At 37.2% G+C, this 18,057-nt stretch overlaps 1 protein-coding gene across 1 annotated transcript; it reads left to right on the top strand.

The window, feature by feature from the left end:
* Positions 1–1,942: 1,942 nt before the first annotated feature.
* LOC145620524 (putative ubiquitin-conjugating enzyme E2 23) lies at positions 1,943–8,104 on the top strand. The gene is made up of 8 exons (XM_081675211.1): positions 1,943–3,606; positions 3,737–3,874; positions 4,977–5,459; positions 5,890–5,959; positions 6,053–6,192; positions 6,311–6,622; positions 7,458–7,756; positions 7,873–8,104. The coding sequence occupies exons 1-7, from the start codon at positions 2,086–2,088 to the stop codon at positions 7,707–7,709; spliced, it is 2,916 nt and encodes a 971-aa protein (XP_081531337.1). The 5' UTR covers positions 1,943–2,085; the 3' UTR covers positions 7,710–7,756; positions 7,873–8,104.
* The last annotated feature ends 9,953 nt before the right edge of the window (positions 8,105–18,057 follow it).

Here is an 18,057-nt window from a genome sequence, read left to right as displayed (position 1 = left end):
AACCCACAACTTGAGACTTGTAAACCACTTAAAAATCAACTCGAATTTAAAACAAAATTAATCAACTTGAGAATTTAGGCATAGAACGACATTATTACTTCATTATGGTGGAGATTTTGCCAACTATTACTATATTTTTATCATTATCTTTGTTTTTGATCATCCATCTTTCTATAAAGTTGAAAACTTCATATTCTATGTGTTATTGTTTGGATCCAATAGTAATAAATCACCTTCCCAATGTCAAACCTAGACCTCTTGATTGATAGTTGGAAGACGAAGCTGACATTTTATTCAAAAAAACTTATGTGTTGTTCATATTTTAACAAAACTCCCGTTTTAGCTCCCAAGAAGTAAATCAAAATTAAAGGCATTACAATTGCTCTAAGTCAGTCATATGTTAGCTTATCCAATGAAAAAATGAATATGAAAAACTTGAACTAAAAGAAATGAACCTTATTGACCGATCAAAGATTTTTCATAAACCGTAGTTAACTATTTGAGTAAAAGAACCAATATTGGACTACTATTTGAGTTAAACTCAATCACTTTTGATTAAGTACAAAGAATATCGAATATCAAACATGATTACAAAAATAAATAGTATATTGAACATAATTTTATAATCATAAGTGAACGCCAAATCATAACTTGAACTCAACCCGTCCAATCCATTTATAGGTTTCTTTTCAAAACACCCTAGATTATATTCTACTCCATATATTCACAAATATTCCCCGGTAAATGGCGGTGAAAGTACAATTAGAACCCTAAGAAGGAAGAACATTTCAGCTCCCTTCAAGTCATTCCATTTTCTGGACTTCCATATAAAAACAGCATTTCTCTCTCTATCTTTCTCTCTCTCTTTCACAATTTGTACCTGCGATCAAAAATTTGAACAATTAAAGAGCCATTCATTTCAACGTATAAATTCATTTTAATTGAACCCTTTTAAATTGTTTGTCTTTTAATTTTGTTTTTTCTGGCAAAATCCTCCGATTTTTCAGGTAACTATGTCTTGTTTAATTCATGTTTTTGTTAATTCAAGATTTAATTGGTTTGTTAATATCATCTTTGTTATTCTACAATCTTCAATTTTTCTTGCATTAATACAATGAATTTGATTTTTTTTCGATCTTTTGCATTGTATCTTTAATGGCGGCTTAAGAATGTTCGATGTTTGAGCTGATTTTTTATTATTTTTTTTGCTGTTTTAGGGTTTTATTATTGATGAATTTTGTATGTTATAAAGATTAATGATTGGGTTTATCTTTCTGATGTTGGGTATAATTGTTATGCCTTTGGAAAGTCTATATTCATTTTGCTGGACCTAGACATATAGTTGTAGCCGAGTTTGGTATATTATTTTGGAGCCATTGACTCGGGCTATTGCTTCTTGTTTAGTTTCTATGTCGGGTTTTCGAAGTAGGAGCGAAAGCCGAGTATATTGACCATTGGCAAAAGAGTGCTATTCTTAATTTCTGTTTGTTCTTCTAGGTTTATCATAGTACTCTTATATTGTGTTCTTTGGTTGTTTCTTAGATGGCAACTGATCAACATGACGCCTCAATTGCTATTGAGGGCACCACAAGTGTAAGTGGTGATTCTTTATCGAGTGAGGGTGTTAGTGCAGAAGTTAGCTCTAATCGTGATGCAAAAAATGATAGTAATCTGGTTATAGATAAAATACCAAACGAGAAACATATTTATAGACAAGATGTTGTGCGGCGTAGGGATGGGAGTATGGTTGGGGTTGTGACTGAAGTTGCTGGTGATTCAGACTCGGACTCAGATAGTGATATTACTGATGATTCAGATGAGTCAGATGAAGATAATCAGGGAGAAGAGGAAGATGAGGAGGAAGGGGATGGGGTACGCGGGGAGGTGAAGGAGGAGGAAAGGGATGGGGTACGCGGGGAGGTGAAGGAGGAGGAAAGGGATGGGGTATGCGGGGAGGTAAAGGAGGAGGATAATGTTGAGAATGATGGAGATGATGGGGATAGTAATGAGAGCAGCGAAGATAACAGAAGTTCTGGCCATCATAAAAGAGAGCAACTTACTGGAGACCAGGTCCGTGTGTTGTGGATGGATGACTCAGAGAACACAAATCATCGAAATGAATTGACAGTTGTAGACAGGGGTTTCTTACATGGTGATTATGTAGCCTCTGCCTTGGACCCCACTGGGCAAGTAGGCCTTGTGGTGGATGTAAATATAACTGTTGATTTATTATCCCATGATGGAACTGTTTTCAATGATGTATCTTCCAGAGATTTGATGCGTGTGAGGGATATTGTTGTGAGTGACTATGTAGTTTCTGGTCCATGGCTGGGTAGAGTTGATGATGTTCTTGATAACGTGACTGTTTTATTTAATGATGGTTCTATTTGTAAAGTCACGGGGGCTGAGCCTCTGCGGCTAAGACCAATTGCAAAGAACTTGCTTGAGGATGGGCACTGTCCATATCATCCTGGTCAGCGTGTTAGGGCAAGCTCCTCCTCGGTTTTCAAGAATGCTCGATGGTTATCCGGTTCATGGAGAGCTAACCGGCTTGAGGGTACTGTCATTAAGGTCACAGTTGGATCGGTATATGTTCATTGGATAGCTTCAGCTGGCTATGGTCCTGATTCTTCCACCTCTCCAGCAGAAGAGCAGAATCCTAAAAACCTAAAAGTGTTATCTTGTTTTACTCATGCTAATTGGCAGCTGGGTGACTGGTGTTTTCTTCCAGCCCTTGCATCTTCTTCCTCTATTCCTTTGGATAAAGATTTGTCTAAGTTGCGACTTCATGAATCTGAATCTGGTCATCCAGAGTCTGATGCAGATGAAGTCATACCAGAGGATTTGAATGTTCATGTTGAGTTGATGGATCATGATGAGGCAGGCACATCAGAGAGTATTGATGAGAATACTCAAAACAACTTGTCTCCAAAATCAAGTTCTAAGGACGCGGCTCATGAAAGTTGGCAAATTCATCGAAAGAAACTTCGTAAAGTTGTGGTTAAGAGGGATAAGAAGGTACGGAAAAAGGAAGAGACTTATGAAAGAGCTCTTTTGATTGTTAATACTAAGACAGGAGTAGATGTTGCGTGGCAAGATGGAACTGTACAGCGGGGATTAGACTCCACATTGTTGATTCCAATTGAAAGCCCAGGTGATCACGATTTTATTGCTGAACAATATGTAGTGGAGAAAGCTGCTGATGATGGTGAAGAGACCTCTGAAATAAGGCGCGTGGGGGTTGTCAAAAGTGTTGATGCTAAGGAGAAGACAGCTTGTGTGAAATGGTTAAAACAGGTTACTCGACCAGAAGAACCCCGCGAATTTGAAAATGAGGAAGTTGTCAGTGTATATGAACTCGAAGGCCATCCTGATTATGATTATTGCTATGGGGATGTAGTTGTTCGCTTGTCCCCAGCTTTCATGGCAAGGGAGGCGGAATGTCCTGACCCTAGAGAGTCTGCTACACTTGCTAAAGCTAAAGAAGGGGATGCATCTGATGAGGCAGCTTGTAATGAACTCTCAAATCTAGCATGGGTTGGGAATATTACTGGCCTAAAAAATGGTGATATTGAAGTAACATGGGCTGATGGAATGATTTCTACGGTACTTTACCACCACACTGAACACTGATCATATGTTTATTTTTAATGTTAGAAAGTTAATTTATGTGCAAATATTCTATCGAATTGCTTCCCCGATCCTTGATTGATATTTTCTTTTAGCTTGGTTTCAGGTTGGCCCTCAAGCAGTGTATGTTGTTGGGCGAGATGATGATGAATCTATTGGTGCCGGGAGTGAGATTAGTGATGATGCTGCTAGCTGGGAAACAGTTGAGGATGATGAAAAGGATGCACTTGATAATTTAGAAAAGGTTTTACTTTCCTTTTCAATTGCAATGTTTAGGTCATACCCTATGTGATAATTGTGTGTATTTGATTAATTCCCTGTGTTTCTTATTTTATGTGGGAGAATGATACTGAATTAATGAATGGGTTACTGGTAGATTCAAGATGCATATTATGATGCAAGATCACCGTATGAATTTCTTGCATTACAATTTAGGATAGCAATTATTTAATGTATAGTAAGGGGAAAAAAATATATAACAGCATGTCATTATGTAAGTTAATAGTCCTATGATATTATAAGTATACTGAAATAAGCAAATGTGAGTATTTGACTTACATGGTCTGTATTTTGGGCTTTTTTTTTTTTTTTTTTTTCCATTTCCATATCTATTCCACTGCTCTATCTATGGTTGCTCCATCGGGTATATGGGTGGTACTGCAGTTTTCCTGATTTTTGGAAAGATATGAAGTAAAAAGAACTGTTACTACATGTGCCAAAAGATTAGGAGTGCAAGATGGAGATGGAAAGTGGGGAGGGGAAGAGATGAGTAGGAGAGTAGACAAGAGACAAGTTAGGTTAGTGGGGAAATGTACTTTACACTTTTCTTTTAGAAAGGAAATCTGAAGGGAGATAATTAAAGGACTCTGCACATAGCTAAATGTCACATGAATATTAATTGGATTAGAGTACTTGTACAGTTGCATACCCCTCCAGTGGAAAATGACAGTTGTGTATACTACTTGGGAATGTTTGGATAAGTTGTCAGCTTTTCTACGAATATTTGTTGTCATTGTAATTGAATTTCCCAACCTATCCTCACCTAAATTTGGTGTTGGAGAGAACATGGAAATGCAATTGTTACAACTTACAATGGGTGTTTTGCTTAAATCATGTTAAACTTCCTAATGGCAATTGCTGCAATATTAGGGGAACGGAGAAGTATATGTTCTATGAAATAGTTAGCTCGTTCTTGATTTGTTATCTTCTGTGAATTGGCTGTATCCTATGTTGGTTTTGTGCCATATCACTTCAGTTGTTCTCAATTGAAGATAGTCGATGTAGTGGTTTGCAAATTTTGTTGCTTAGGTAATCTAGCTATTTAATGTCAGCATATGTTGTTTCAGGAACCAACATCAGATGGCAATCCTGATGCAGGACATGACATTGTAGTTGCTGAGCAAAGTTCAGGCAATGGACCATTGACCTTTCCTCGTGCAGCTATTGAATATGTTACCAGATTTGCATCTGGTATATTCTCTAGAGGGCGCAGCGATGGGGATTCATCTGGCCCAGACGATTCTGTGGAAACCAGCGTTCAACCAGAGGAAAAAATATGTATATCTGGTGAAAGAGCATCTAGCAACATGTCTAGCACTCAAGATCCTCGTGTTATTGACGGTGGTAGTGGGCAAACTAGCTCGAACAAAGTTGATGAATCTGCTGAAGTTGAGTCTGCAAAATTAACAGATATGGATGAATCCTTGGGAAATCTGACGCCCAATGAACCATATGCTGTCCTATGTACTGATGGCAATGGCTGCAGCTTTAAGCGCTTTGATACTGCCAAAGATCCATTGGATCATTTTTTCCTTGGTTCCAATATACAGGTAAACTTATGCTTCACTTCTCCTATAAAGATATGATCTTGTGAAACTCATATGAAGTGCCGAAGTATATATTAGAGTTCAATAATCTTACAGATTTACTTTCAGCTCCTGAAGAACTTGTCTGGTGTGGATATAATATTGTGTTAGGTTTTAAAGAAGTAATTTCTCATTTTATGATGCCCTGGGGTGAGAGGGGAAAGGAAAGGGAGGGGTTGGCTCGCTAGGGAAGGGATAAAAAGTAATTGAAATGATTAAGTTTTGCTAAAAATTATTTAAACCATTCAGTTTGTCATATTTCTGGCATTTATTATTGTTATCTTTATAGATTATTTATGGCATATATACCTTCCTCACATTTATTAAAAAATAAATTATTATGTTATATTACATCATTTTGCAACTAAAGTATCTTCATTGACTGCGATTGCAGGGCAACAGCGGAAGAAAGTGGCTCAAGATGGTGCAGCGAGATTGGAACATTCTTCAGAACAACCTTCCAGGTATTTGGTCTGCACATCTACCATCAATAAGCTCTCTCAGTTATATGCATTAACTGATCTATTATCAATGGCTTACCTTGTTTCCCTTTGTAGAGGGTATTTATGTACGAGTATACGAGGATCGAATGGATCTACTGAGAGCAGTAATTGTGGGGGCTTATGGAACACCCTATCAAGATGGTCTCTTCTTCTTTGATTTTCACCTTCCTCCAGAGTATCCTGATGTTCCACCGGTGGGTATATTGCATTTCTATGGCACATTTAAAAACTCATGGAACTTTCAAGTTGCTTTCTTACTGTAGTGGGGAATGCCAATGCTCTGGTGTAAAAAATAAACTTTTTTTTTTGCAGTCAGCTCATTATCACTCAGGTGGCTGGCGCTTAAACCCCAATCTATACGAAGAAGGCAAGGTATGCCTTAGTCTGCTGAACACCTGGACAGGAAGAGGAAACGAAGTCTGGGATCCCCAATCCTCAAGCATTCTTCAAGTTTTGGTTTCACTTCAAGGATTAGTTTTGAACTCGAAGCCATATTTTAATGAAGCTGGATACGATAAGCAAGTTGGGACAGCTGAAGGGGAGAAAAACTCATTGTCCTACAATGAAAATACCTTTTTGCTTAATTGCAAGACAATAATGTATCTTATACGGAAGCCTCCAAAGGTAACTTAATACCACCTTTATTTTTGCTTAATTGCAAGACAATAATGTACCTTATACGGAGTAGAATTTAACGTCTGCTATCAATCACCATTTTTAATACTTAGATATTCAGGAGGGTCAAGCATTTTTGCTGGTAATATATTTTTGCTTCATCTTTAGTGGTTAACATCTTGCTTTTACAGATATAGATGTGAGCCTTGAGGTATATTCTGAATTAGGAATGAAGCCGTTTTCACTTCAACTTATAAATTAATATTCGTTAAAAAAATTAGCTTTAGCTATTTAAGTTTAGCTTCTAGTAAAAATCAGTTTGGCTCCTTTGATTTGTGTGTGTGTGTGTGTAATATGTCTCTATTTCTCTATCTATGAAGTAATTTGTGTGTGAATATGTCTCTATTTCTCAATCTATGAAGTAATCTGTGTAAGTTATATGCAGAAGTGATAAAAAGAAGAAAACAGAGACCTTTAGAAATTGGTTATTTTGTATTTTAAGTTGTGCTTTTCAGCAAGAATTTTATAGAATGATGAAAACCTAGATTAAAATTACGAGGAATGTCGAAACTGAAGCTCAAAAATAACATTTGCAGAGTTTGTTGTCAATGACTCTACTAATAGGTTAGGGTCCTTTTTTCCAAAGATAGCATTGGTGCCCAACTCCAAGCTATATCAACTAAGTGTAACGTTAAGCTTTCATCTGAACTAATAAGTGTGTGCTGTAGTCCTTTGCTGTTTGTTTTATTTTAATTTATTTATTTATTTATTTTTTAATTTAGGGAACAATGCTTGCTATTTGGCTTAACTAATGTTTACTGTTTATCTTCTTTTATATATCTAGGATTTTGAAGATCTTGTGAAAGAACATTTTGGGCAGCGTGGGTACTATATCTTGAAAGCCTGTGATGCATACATGAAAGGTTACTTGATCGGTTCTCTAGCGAAGGATGCTACGTTGACGGAAAAAAGTGAAGCTAATGCCACATCCGCTGGCTTCAAGCTGATGCTGGCTAAGATTGTTCCCAAGCTTATCTCAACTTTTAACAACATAGGAGCTGATTGTCACGAGTTTGAAAACCTGCTTCAGTCTTAGTTGCATTTGCAAAGTCTATACTGTCAATTGTTCAATCCTGCTAACAGGTTAGAAAGTCCTTTTCTCCAAAGATAGCATTGTTGCAGTGGTGCTGCTTGAGGTGTTGCACTATTTGAAACTATTCTAAAGAAATTATCTTAATGCTGCTTCTTTTGGGTATCAGCTCGAGTTTTTGGGAGCAATTCTATGGGTCTACTTGTGTGAGTCAAGCGATAGTCACTGCTAACTCACCAAAATGTGCAGGATCGAACTTTCAAGGCTCTGGCTAACTTTTGCTTAATGACATTCCTTGATTCTTTTGTATTGCAGAGACAAGGAGATAAGTAGTCTCTTTGCTCTTTGGTTAGAATTCAGAAATGCCTAACACTTCTCATTGAATGGAGAAAGCATTTTAAACCCCTTTTCTTTCTTCGATTTTTTTTTTTTTTTTTTTTTTTTTTTTTTTTTTTTTTTTTTGGAGGGGAGAAGGGGTATCATACCATTTTTTACATTCATGAACTTGGGTAAGCAGTTTACCAAAGAAGTGTCCTTTCTGTGTTGATGGTTTACTGGTGTTGATATTCAGGTGGACCAAAAAATAGTGACAAGATGGCAAGAAAGCCAAAAAAAATACATTAAAAAAGAAGGTCTACCCGTTCAGATTTTATGCGGGTTCATTTACAGATTTATTATTCTCAGAATTGTAATGTCAGCTCATTTTATCATTATTGAAGAAATAAACTACAAGTAGTACTTTAAATTTATGCCTTGTGTTAGTTCTTTTTACTTCCAAGTTCCAATTTGTAGGACGATTTTTGAAACAGATTTAACTTATTAATAGTATACAACCAAATTTGCAATTGCTAGTCTATAATTGCCTCAATCCCAAATTAAATGCCATCAAGTTCCTCAAAAAAAAAAAAAAAAAAAAAAAAAGTTATGTGCTGATTGCTAATTTACGAGGCACTGGTGCTAGGAAGAAACCAAGGAAGATAATCGAACTATTTTTGCTTGAAAAGTGAGCGAGAAGCCAAATACTTGTCAATCAAAAGTAGAGCTGTCAATTCGAGTATTCAAGTCGGGTTTGGGTTGGGTCAAATTAGGTTTCGGGTTAAATCAGGATCAGGTTATGTCGGGTCAATCTAGCTTCAGATCATCAGGTTCAGGTCGGGTCAATTTCAGTTCAAGTTATAACGTGTCGTTTACCTTTTCGGATATAGGTTGGGTTCAATTCGAGTTAAAATCAAATCGGGTTCAATTTCAGGTTCGGGCTGTGTTGAGTCGGGTTTGGATGAGTTAACAAGATGGTACATTCGGGTTCGGGTTAGTGTTGAGTCGAATTTTGGTTCAAGTTCAATTCTAATAAATATCGATGTGGCCAAGTTGAAATATACAATTACGCCTTTCATAATTTGATCAAACATCATCAAGTTTTAATTAAACCTATATTGGCTATATACGAGTAATAGAGAACAAAAGGTATATAAGCTGAACAAAAGATTTTATTAAATCGGATTGAGGGTTTACAGAATTATACTAGTATATAAGTTGAATAAAAGGTGTATAAAATTTTATTAAACCTTCCATCACTCGGGTTAATGTTTTAATTGGGTCGGGTACTAGTTCAGGTTCAGATTGTTTTCGGGTAGGATTAAATCGGTTGACGGTTACTATCAGGACTGGTGCAGGTTTAGGTTCAGGTCATAAAGTATTGGATCGAATCCGTTTTCAGTTAAGATCAGGTCAGGTTCAGGTCGGGTTACAAGTCACTAGTTTCACCGCATTGTTCAAGTATAGGTTGGGTTCAGATCATTTTCAGTTAAGTTCAAGTTTTAGGGTTGAATCAGTTTTTTACAGCTCTAATAATCCACATTTTTTGAGGAAATTATGAGGTTTCAAACCCAGTGGTAAAAAGTGTTGAGACCCTAGGGGATATATCTCGGGTTAATATAATGCCGTTTGAAACCATATATGATTATTATATGTTGTCATTTTTGTACGTGGTAAACACGAGTTTACGAAATCATTACAAGTTGTGAAAGGGTAAAATGATCGTTTAAGGGCATATTGGATGGTTCCACCGACCCAATTGGACTTCCGAAGGGTATTAGGGACCATGGTAAGCATCTCGGCAATTTTTATTTCCGGGCTAATAAAAGTTCAAAAAATTACAAAATTAAAGGCTATAATCCACGCTTTTTTAGGAAATTTTGAGGTTTTAGGGCCCGGTGGCGAAAAGCCTTGAGACCCTAAGGGATACATCACGGGGTCATATAATGTCGTTTGAAACCATATATAATGATTAATGTTGTTATACACGTCCGTGGTAGGCTTGAGTTTACGAAATCGGTGCAAGTTGCTTGCGAACGGGTAAAATGACCGTTTCAGGACATATTGGATGGTTCCACCGACCCAATTGGACTCCCGAAGAGTATAAGGGACCAGGGTAAACATGTTGACAATTTTTATTTCCGAGCGAAAAAAGGTTAAAAAATTACAAAATTGAAGGCCATAATCCACGCATTTTGAGGAAATTTTGAGGTTTCGGGGCCCGGTGGTGAAAAGTGTTGAGACCCTATAGGATATATCTCGGTGTCATATAATGCCGTTTAAAACCATATATGATCATTATATGTTGTCATTTTTGTACGTGGTAGGCTTGAGTTTACGAAATAACTACAAATTGTGAACGGGTATAATGACCGTTTAAGGGCATATTAGATTGTTCCATCGATTCAATTGGACCCCCGCATGGTATTAGGGACCATGGTGAACATCTCGGCAATTATTATTTCCGGACAAATAAAAATTAAAAAAATTACAAAATTGAAGGCTATAATCTACGCTTTTTGAGGAAATTTTGAGGTTTTGGGGCCGGTGGCTAAAAGTTTTGACACCCTAGGGGATATATCTCGGGGTCATATATTGCTCTTTGAAACCATATATGATCAGTACATATTGTCATAAACGTACGTGATAGGCTTGAGTTTACGAAAATACTGCAAATTTTGAATAGGTAAAGTGACCGTTTAAGGGCATATTGGACGGTTTCACCGACCCAATTTGACTCGCGGAGGATACTAGAGACCATGGTAAACATCTCATCAATTTTTATTTTTGGGCCAAAAAATGTCAAAAAATTTCAAAATTGAAGGCTATAATCCACGTTTTTTGAGGAAATTTTGAGCTTTTGGGGCCCGATAGAGAGTTGAGATCCTAGGAGTTATATCTCGGGGTCATATATTGCTATTTGAAACCATAAATGATCATTGTATGTTATCATTTTTGTACGTGGTGGGCTTGAGTTTACGAAATCACTACAAGTTGTGAACGGGTAAAATGACCGTTTAAGAGAATAGTGGATGGTTCCACCGACCCAATTGGACTTCCGGAGGATATTAGGGACCATGGTAAATACCTTGGCAATTTTATTTTCGGGCGAATAAAAGTTAAAAAATTTACAAAATTGAAGGCTATAAATCCACGCCTTTTGAGGAAATTTTTAGGTTTTGGGCCTGGTGGCGAAAAGTTTTGAGACCCTAGGTAATATATCTCGTGGTCATATATTGTTGTTTGAAACCACTTATGATCAGTATATGTTTTCATAAACATAGGTGGTAGGCTTGAGTTTACGAAATCACTGCAAATTGTGAACAGGTAATGACCATTTAAGGGCATATTGGACGGTTCCACCGACCCAATTTGACTCGCGGAGGACTTAAGGGACCATGGTAAACATCTCGTCAATTTTTATTTCCGGGCGAAAAAAGGTCAAAAAATTACAAAATTAAAAACTCTAATCCACGTGTTTTAAGGAATTTTTGAGGTTTTGGAACCTGATGACGAAAAGTGTTGAGACGCTAGGGGATATATCTCGGGGTTATATATTGCTGTTTGAAACCATATATGATCATTATATGTTGTCATTTTTGTACGTGGTAGGCTTGAGTTTAAAAAATCACTACAAGTTGTGAACGGGTAAAATGACCGTTTAAGGGCATATTGGACGGTTCCACCGACCCAATTTGACTCGCAGAGAATATTAGGGACCATGGTAAACATCTCGGCTATTTTTATTTCCGGGCCATAAAATGTCATAAAATTACTAAATTGAAGGTTATAATCCACGTTTTTTGAGGAAATTTTGAGGTTTTGGGGCCCGATAGAGAAAAGTGTTGAGATCCTAAGGGATATATCTCGGGGTCATATATTGCTGTTAGAAACCATATATGATCATTATATGTTGTCATTTTTGTACGTGGTAGGCTTGAGTTTACGAATTTACTACAAGTTGTGAACGGGTAAAATGAACGTTTAAGGGCATATAGGATGGTTCCATCGACCCAATTGGAGAACTGAAGGGTATTAGGGATCATGATAAACATTTCGAAAATTTTTATTTCCGGGTGAATAAAAGTTAAAAAAATTATAAAATTGAAGGCTAAAATCCACGCTTTTTGAAGAAATTTTGAGGTTTTTGGGCCCAGTGGCGAAAAATTTTGAGACCCTTGGGGATATATCTCGGGGTCATATATTTCTATTTGAAACCATATATGATCTGTATGTTGTCATAAACATATTGGTAGGCTTAAGTTTACGAAATCGCAGCAAATTGTGAACGGGTAAAATGACCATTTAAGGGTATATTGGACGGTTCCACCGACCCATTTTGACTCGCGGGTGATTTTAGGGACCATGGTAAACATCTCGGCAATTATTATTTTCGAGCGAAAAAAGGTCAAAAAATTACAAAATTAAAAACTCTAATCGATGTTTTTTGAGGAATTTTTGAGGTTTTGGGGCCCGATGACGAAAAGTGTTGAGACGCTAGGGGATATATATCTCGGGGTCATATAATGCTGTTTGAAACCATATATGATCGTTATATGTTGTCATTTTTGTACATGATAGGCTTGAGTTAAAAAAATCACTACAAGTTGTGAACGGGTAAAATGACCGTTTAAGGGCATATTGGATGGTTCCACCGACCTAATTTGACTCGCAGAGGATATTAGGGACCATGGTAAACATCTCGGCAATTTTTATTTCCGGGCAAAAAAATGTCAAAAAATTACTAAATTCAAGGCTATAATCCACGCTTTTTGAGGAAATTTTGAGGTTTTGGGGCCCGATAGAGAAAAGTGTTGAGATCCTAAGGGATATATCTCAGGGTCATATATTACTGTTAGAAACCATATATGATCATTATATGTTGTCATTTTTGTACGTGGTAGGCTTGAGTTTACGAAATAACTACAAGTTGTGAACGGGTAAAATGATCGTTTAAGGGCATATTGGATTGTTCCACCGACCTAATTGGACTCTCGGAGGGTATTAGGGACCATGGTAAACATCTCGGCAATTTTTATTTCCGGGCGAATAAAAGTTCAAAAAATTACAAAATTGAAGACTATAATCCACGCTTTTTTAGAAAATTTTGAGGTTTTAGGGTCCGGCGTCGAAAAATTTTGAGACCCTAAGGGATACATCACTAGTAGAAAATACTAAATGGCAAGCGGTTCAAACCCCCTAATGGCAAGCGGTTTTGAACCGCATGCTCTTAGGGGGCTTGCCATTTGGGCTTTTAAATGGCAAGCGGTTCAGAACCGCTTGCCATTTGAAGAGAAAGGGCAGCGGTTTTGGCACCAAACCGCTGCCCATTAGGGCCATAAAAAATAAAAATTAAAAAAAAAATTTTTTTTTTTGCTTTTTTTCACTTAAATTGATACACAATCAAAACATATGTAAAAGAATTGATATTTTCATTAATTAATTGTTGTATTATTACATTTACATCAAAAAAAATTAATACAAGTAATTAAATAAGCTATTGTTCCACCACGAGCACGAGCACCAGCACCACCACTCGCCACGAGCACCAGCACCACCAGCCGCCACCAACCACCTTAACCCGTATCACCACCACCCTATCCCGATTCACCTCATCTGCCAAAAATTAAAGCACAAACTTTAGGAATAAATAAATAAATAAATTGAAACAACGATACTGGAAAATTAAAACAATAAATTGAAAAAATAAACAATAAATTAGCTCAAAAATAAACAATAAATTGGAAAAATAAACAACAATAATCAACTTGATTTCATATCTTAAATTAAAACAACGAAATATCGGAAAATTAGCTCGAAATACTGGAAAATAATTTCAGATCTTAAATTAACTCGAAAATTAGCTAAATGTTCAACGAAATACCGGAAATTAAAGCGAGATCTGACCTGAGAAGCACCGACATGAACCCTAACGCCTTCTTCATTCTCGTTGCTCGGTGTTCGTCGCTCGTCGTTGTTGTGGTGAGGCGTGAGAAAGGAAAGACCATGAAAGTCGATTAATTTGGGGATAAAAAGTGAATAAATAAAATCCAAAAAACCCACATTCATATCAAAAATCCCAAAACAACCCCAGAAAAAAAAAACAGAGGAAAAAATGGAGATTGAATTAAAGAGGAAAAAACATTCATATAAAAAACCCAGCAAAATTACCTTCAAAAACGCCACCATTGATGACTTTGATGAGTTTAGAAAGAGAAGGGAGGGTGAGAAAAGAGATGAGAGAAGAAAGAGAAGGAGATCGAGGGGGAGAGAGAGAGAGAGAGAAGTGAGGCGTGATGGAGGGGAGCTAGAGAGAGGAGAGAGAGCGTGAAAATGAGAGGAGAGAGAAGGAATGAGGGGAAAGAGAGGAGAGAGAGCGTGAAAATGAGAGGAAAGGAGAGAGAGGAGAGAGAGGGTGAGGCGCCGCGTGAAGAGGAGAGAGATGGGGTTCAAAGTTCTTAGGGTTTTTTAACAAATGGCAAGCGGTTCACGGTTCAAACCGCTTGCCATTTACAATTTGGCAAGCGGTTCACCCAAAACCGCTTGCCATTTACAATTTGGCAAGCGGTTCACCCCAAACCGCTTGCCATTTCCAATTTGGCAAGCGGAATTCTAAAACCGCTTGCCATGTGGGGCTTCCCATTTACTATTTTCTACTAGTGCATCTTGGGGTCATATATTGCTGTTTGAAACCATATATGATCTGTATATGTTGTCATAAACATATGTGGTAGGCTTGAGTTTACGAGATCGCAGCAAATTGTGAACGGGTAAAATGGCCATTTAAGGGCATATTGGACGGTTCCACCGACCCAATTTGGCGCGGAGGATATTAGGGACCATGGTAAACATCTCGGCAATTTTTATTTTCGGGCGAAAAAAGGTCAAAAAAATCACAAAATTGGAGGCTATAATCCACGTTTTTTGGGGGAAGTTTGAGCTTTATGGGCCTGGTGGCGAAAGGCCTTGAGATCGTAAGAGATACATCTCGGGGTCATATAATGCCGTTAGAAACAATATATGATCAATATATGTTGTCATAAACGTCCGTGGTAGGCTTGAGTTTATAAAATCGATGCAAGTTACGAACGGGTAAAATGACCGTTTAAGGGCATATTGCATGGTGCCATCGACTTAATTGGAGTTCTGGAGGGTATTAGGGACCATGGTAAACAACCCGACAATTTTTAATTTCGGGCGAAAAAAGGTAAAAAAATTACAAATTTGAAGGCTATAATCCACGCTTTTAAGGAACTTTTTAGGTTTTTGGGCCCAGTAGCTTAAAGTGGCAAAATTGAAGGCTATAATCCACCCTATTGTTCGAGTACAGGGTGGGTTCAGATCATTGTCGGTTAAGGTCGGGTCCTCGGGTTTAATTCGATCCAAATTCAGATCGAATTCAATTTCAGGTTCGGGTTGTGTGTGAGTAAGGTTTGAATGGGTTAGTAGATGGTACATTCGGGTTCGAGTTAGTGCTGAGTTGGGTTTTGGTTCAAGTTCAATTCTAATAGATATTGATGTGCTCAAGTTGAACCTATATAATTACGCATTCCATAATTTGATACGCATTTTCAAGATTTTGTTAAACCTATATATGAGTAGTAGAGAACAAAAGGTATACAAGCTGAATCGAATTGCGGGTTTACAGATTTGTACCAGTATGTAAGTTGAACAAATGACATATAAATTTTATTAAACCTTCCATGACTCGGGTACAGGTTCTTATTAAGTCAGTAACTAGTTCGGGTTCAGATTGTTGTTGGGTCGGATTAAATCGGTTGACGGTTACTCTTAGGTCGGGCAGGTTCGGGTTCAGATCAAAAGGTATTTTATCAAATCAGTTGTTGATTAACATCAGGTCGGGTTACAGGTCACTAGTTTCACCCCATTGTCCGGGTACAGGTTGGGTTCAGATCATTGCCGGTTCAGGTCGAGTTCTCGGGTCGGATCAGTTTTTGACAGCTCTAATCAAAAGTATGAAATAAGAGAAATTGAAACAATTGATTTTCTTTTCTCAAGGCTCATGTGAGAATATTAATTTTTTATTAGGACTTGGGAGATGCTCCGTAATATCAATGCAAATTATTATGGAACGAAGGTAGTATAAATTATTAAAACTGTCATAATTTAAGGCGGATTAACTCATCTTAAATGGTTAAAATAAAGGTTTGTTCTCTTTAGATTATTTTCAGTTCGGTTCTTAATTTCCTCGGCTCGGCTCGGTCAATCAGAACAGGCCCTAAGTCTACTTTTTATTTACGGGTAAAATAAGTCTACTTTAAAAGTGGGTTTTTAGAAGAAAATAAATAAATTACCTAGATACCCCTAATGCTAAATTTGCTACAGCCATTTGGTATCAACTAGTTCACTGCATTACTCTGGTATGATCACTAACAGGGCCACCCTAAGATAATGATAAGTAGCATCAGTCATGAGTTTAGGGAAATTGATTTTGGCACACCCCTATGTGTGAAGAACAAGAAAATTGTGCTCTTAGTTCTCACAAAGAGGTGTGCCAAAATCATTTCCCTGAGTTTAGGTCCCCTTAAATGTCAAGGAGAAGTCTTGCTGTAGAGAAAGATCACACAATTCACATCGGAAGGCAGTAACTTCAATGAACCCAGCATCACTGTGAATTAACATGAAGCATCTAGTGGTGCGTGCATACCAGAAGTTAAAGGTATAACTAAGTTAAATGGATCCATCAAGGCACACCGACTATTCACCAGTACACCAATTAAGTAGTATTCTGGTATGCCTATTTCCTCATCATCAAAATGGCTTACAAAGAAGGTTTCAACAGTGGAATGAACTCTGTTGGACCAAAAAATTTACACAGAAAGATATCAGAGCCCTTATTACATGCAGTATCAATGAAAACAGTCTTAGGCTAAATTCGAAAGCAACACGATATGGCAATAATTTAAGCTGTAAAGACCACATATCTATGCTTTGTATGTCATCAGCCATTCGTGGTAGTCAGTGATCCACCAAAACCAAATAAATCAAAAGGCAGGAAAAAAACAATCTTAGGATAATTAGAAAAGCACCATTCACGAAATGATCTCAGACACAATTGCAAAGATCAATCGAGAATGACTTAGATGAGTGTCATCTGCCCTTTTGAAGCAGGGTTTATTAGACCAAAGTACCAAGTCATTCTGAAAAGATCAGTCACACATTCAACACTATGTACTATTTTCTCCAAAACCGATGTTCTACTCCACCGAGGTACACTAAAAGAACAAATATAGCAGTCATAGCCCAGGAATAAATGACTCCCCTTCCTCCCATTTAGCCAATTTTTTGAGCACTTGCCCTTCCCAATAGTCTACAACAAGACCAAAAATCAAAGTTGAATCACAATACTAATGTCATATATGAAGCATAAAGAAACTCTAGAAAAAGAAACTATTTTCTACATCCACTCCCCCAACATACCAATATAATTCAACTACAATCGAATTTTCCACAAAGATCTTCTTCATCAATATTTCCCTGGTGCCTCCCACCCTATCCGAGTATCCGTAATAAGGGAGATCAAATATATGTGACCTTACCTCCACAACAGGACTAATTCCATTCCAATCCAAACAAATCCTTGATAACAACGACCATCTACTACCATACATACAATAGATAAAATTTCATGTTCCAAAAACCAATAGTAATACTATACTTAGACTGTTTTTCTAGATCCCCTGCCCCCAACACGCGATATAGTTCAACTACAATCAACTTCTCAAGGATCTTCTTCACCATAAAATCAATGCCCCGGATTCATGTTCCACAGTAAATAAACATCAACATTGTTCCAATGCCTCCCACCCTAATTGTAATGACGGAGATCAATTGTACGCAACCTTGCCTCCAAAACAATACTATTTCCAATCCAACTAAACCCTTGATTTGATCACGATTAATATCTACAACTATACAATATACTGTATATAAAAATAATGACAATTCCATGTTCCACAATATAAATCATCAATGCACAAATCAATAGACATACTTCACTAAGGTTGAAGCAATGAAC

The sequence above is a fragment of the Chenopodium album genome, chromosome 27, assembly GCF_948465745.1.
Source record: "Chenopodium album chromosome 27, dcCheAlbu1.1, whole genome shotgun sequence".
Classification (NCBI taxonomy): Eukaryota; Viridiplantae; Streptophyta; class Magnoliopsida; order Caryophyllales; family Amaranthaceae; genus Chenopodium; species Chenopodium album.
Note: the sequence above shows the minus strand (reverse complement) of the source record. Positions and strands in the feature narration are given on the sequence as shown.